Source organism: Camelina sativa, chromosome 11 (assembly GCF_000633955.1).
Source record: "Camelina sativa cultivar DH55 chromosome 11, Cs, whole genome shotgun sequence".
Taxonomy (NCBI): domain Eukaryota; kingdom Viridiplantae; phylum Streptophyta; class Magnoliopsida; order Brassicales; family Brassicaceae; genus Camelina; species Camelina sativa.
Genome location: NC_025695.1, coordinates 7203938 through 7205011, shown reverse-complemented (window position 1 = coordinate 7205011; position 1074 = coordinate 7203938). Strand labels below are relative to the sequence as shown.

Below are 1074 nucleotides of genomic sequence, written 5' to 3'. Positions count from 1 at the left end.
CCCCCCCCCCCCCCCCCCCGACTAAGTGTTCCGATTCACTACCAATTGAGTTTGATTTCGTGTATTTTGGGGCTTGCTGATAACCAAGACGAAGTTTGCTTTTGTTTTGGGACTTGAATTGATGAAACTTTCCCTAAGCTTGTTTAGCTATTTTGCTTATTTGTTCGCAGGCAGCTTGCTGAAGCTGGTGCTCATGTTGTGATGGCCGTGAGGAACACAAAGGCAGCTCAGGAGCTGATACAGCAATGGCAGAACGAGTGGTCTGGTAAAGGTCTACCACTTAATATCGAGGTAACCTCATAATCTGTTCTTATTTTGGTGATTTACTTATTGCAGTTTCTGTGGCTAATAATGTGTATTGCTGGGAATGAAAATAGTGAAGAATGTGTATTGACTGTCATATGTAAAGCATTTTAGTACAATATAAACTTCAAACAATATGTGTTTCCTAGTTAGTCTGTTGCTAAGCCAATTTCTTGTATATTAGTTAGAGACTTTAAGTATTGGTCTATAACACTTTGGATATGCTGATGATGATACCCTGTTTGATTTTTGTATAGTCAATGGAAGTTGATCTTCTATCACTAGATTCTGTCGTGAGATTTGCCGATGCTTGGAACGCCCGGTTAGGACCTTTGCATGTTCTGATTAACAATGCCGGCGTGTTTGCTATGGGAGGTTGGTTTAACTGCCCGTTTAGCTATAAAGCATTGAGTTTTCCTTCTGTTGTTCGCGTTTTTATGCTAAGCAAATCTCAGTGTCATACTTATGCACCATTCATCATATTTGATAGTCCAACTTGATGGACCCAATTAATGAGAACTAGCATGTCTAGCATTGATTGAAAAACCTAGAGTCGTAGGACTTAAAAGTAAGACATTATTTATAGCAAGTCTTCTATTATTTACAGCTTATGGAACTGTCCGATGGGTTTCTTTTTGAGATGAATGGTCGTCAGATGGCTACATTTTCTACCGTATATTTTGAGGAAAGAAACCAACTAAACTGCTAAGCTCTCTTTTTTGTGCAGAGGCGCAAAAATTCTCAGAGGATGGATACGAGCAACACATGCAA

The 1074-nt window shown here is 39.5% G+C and overlaps 1 protein-coding gene across 4 annotated transcripts in view; it reads left to right on the top strand.

The window, feature by feature from the left end:
* LOC104722139 (retinol dehydrogenase 11-like) overlaps positions 136 to 1074 on the top strand; it is a 4873-nt gene continuing 3934 nt past the window's right edge. The window contains exons 1-3 of one of the 4 annotated variants that reach the window (XM_019232992.1): positions 136 to 291; positions 561 to 678; positions 1031 to 1068. In XM_019232992.1, the coding sequence (XP_019088537.1) occupies positions 202 to 291; positions 561 to 678; positions 1031 to 1068 (246 nt within the window). In that variant the 5' untranslated portion in view covers positions 136 to 201. The remainder of the gene's footprint in view (positions 292 to 560; positions 679 to 1030; positions 1069 to 1074) is intronic. The other 3 variants (XM_010440250.2, XM_010440251.2, XM_019232993.1) reach the window with 3 other exon arrangements.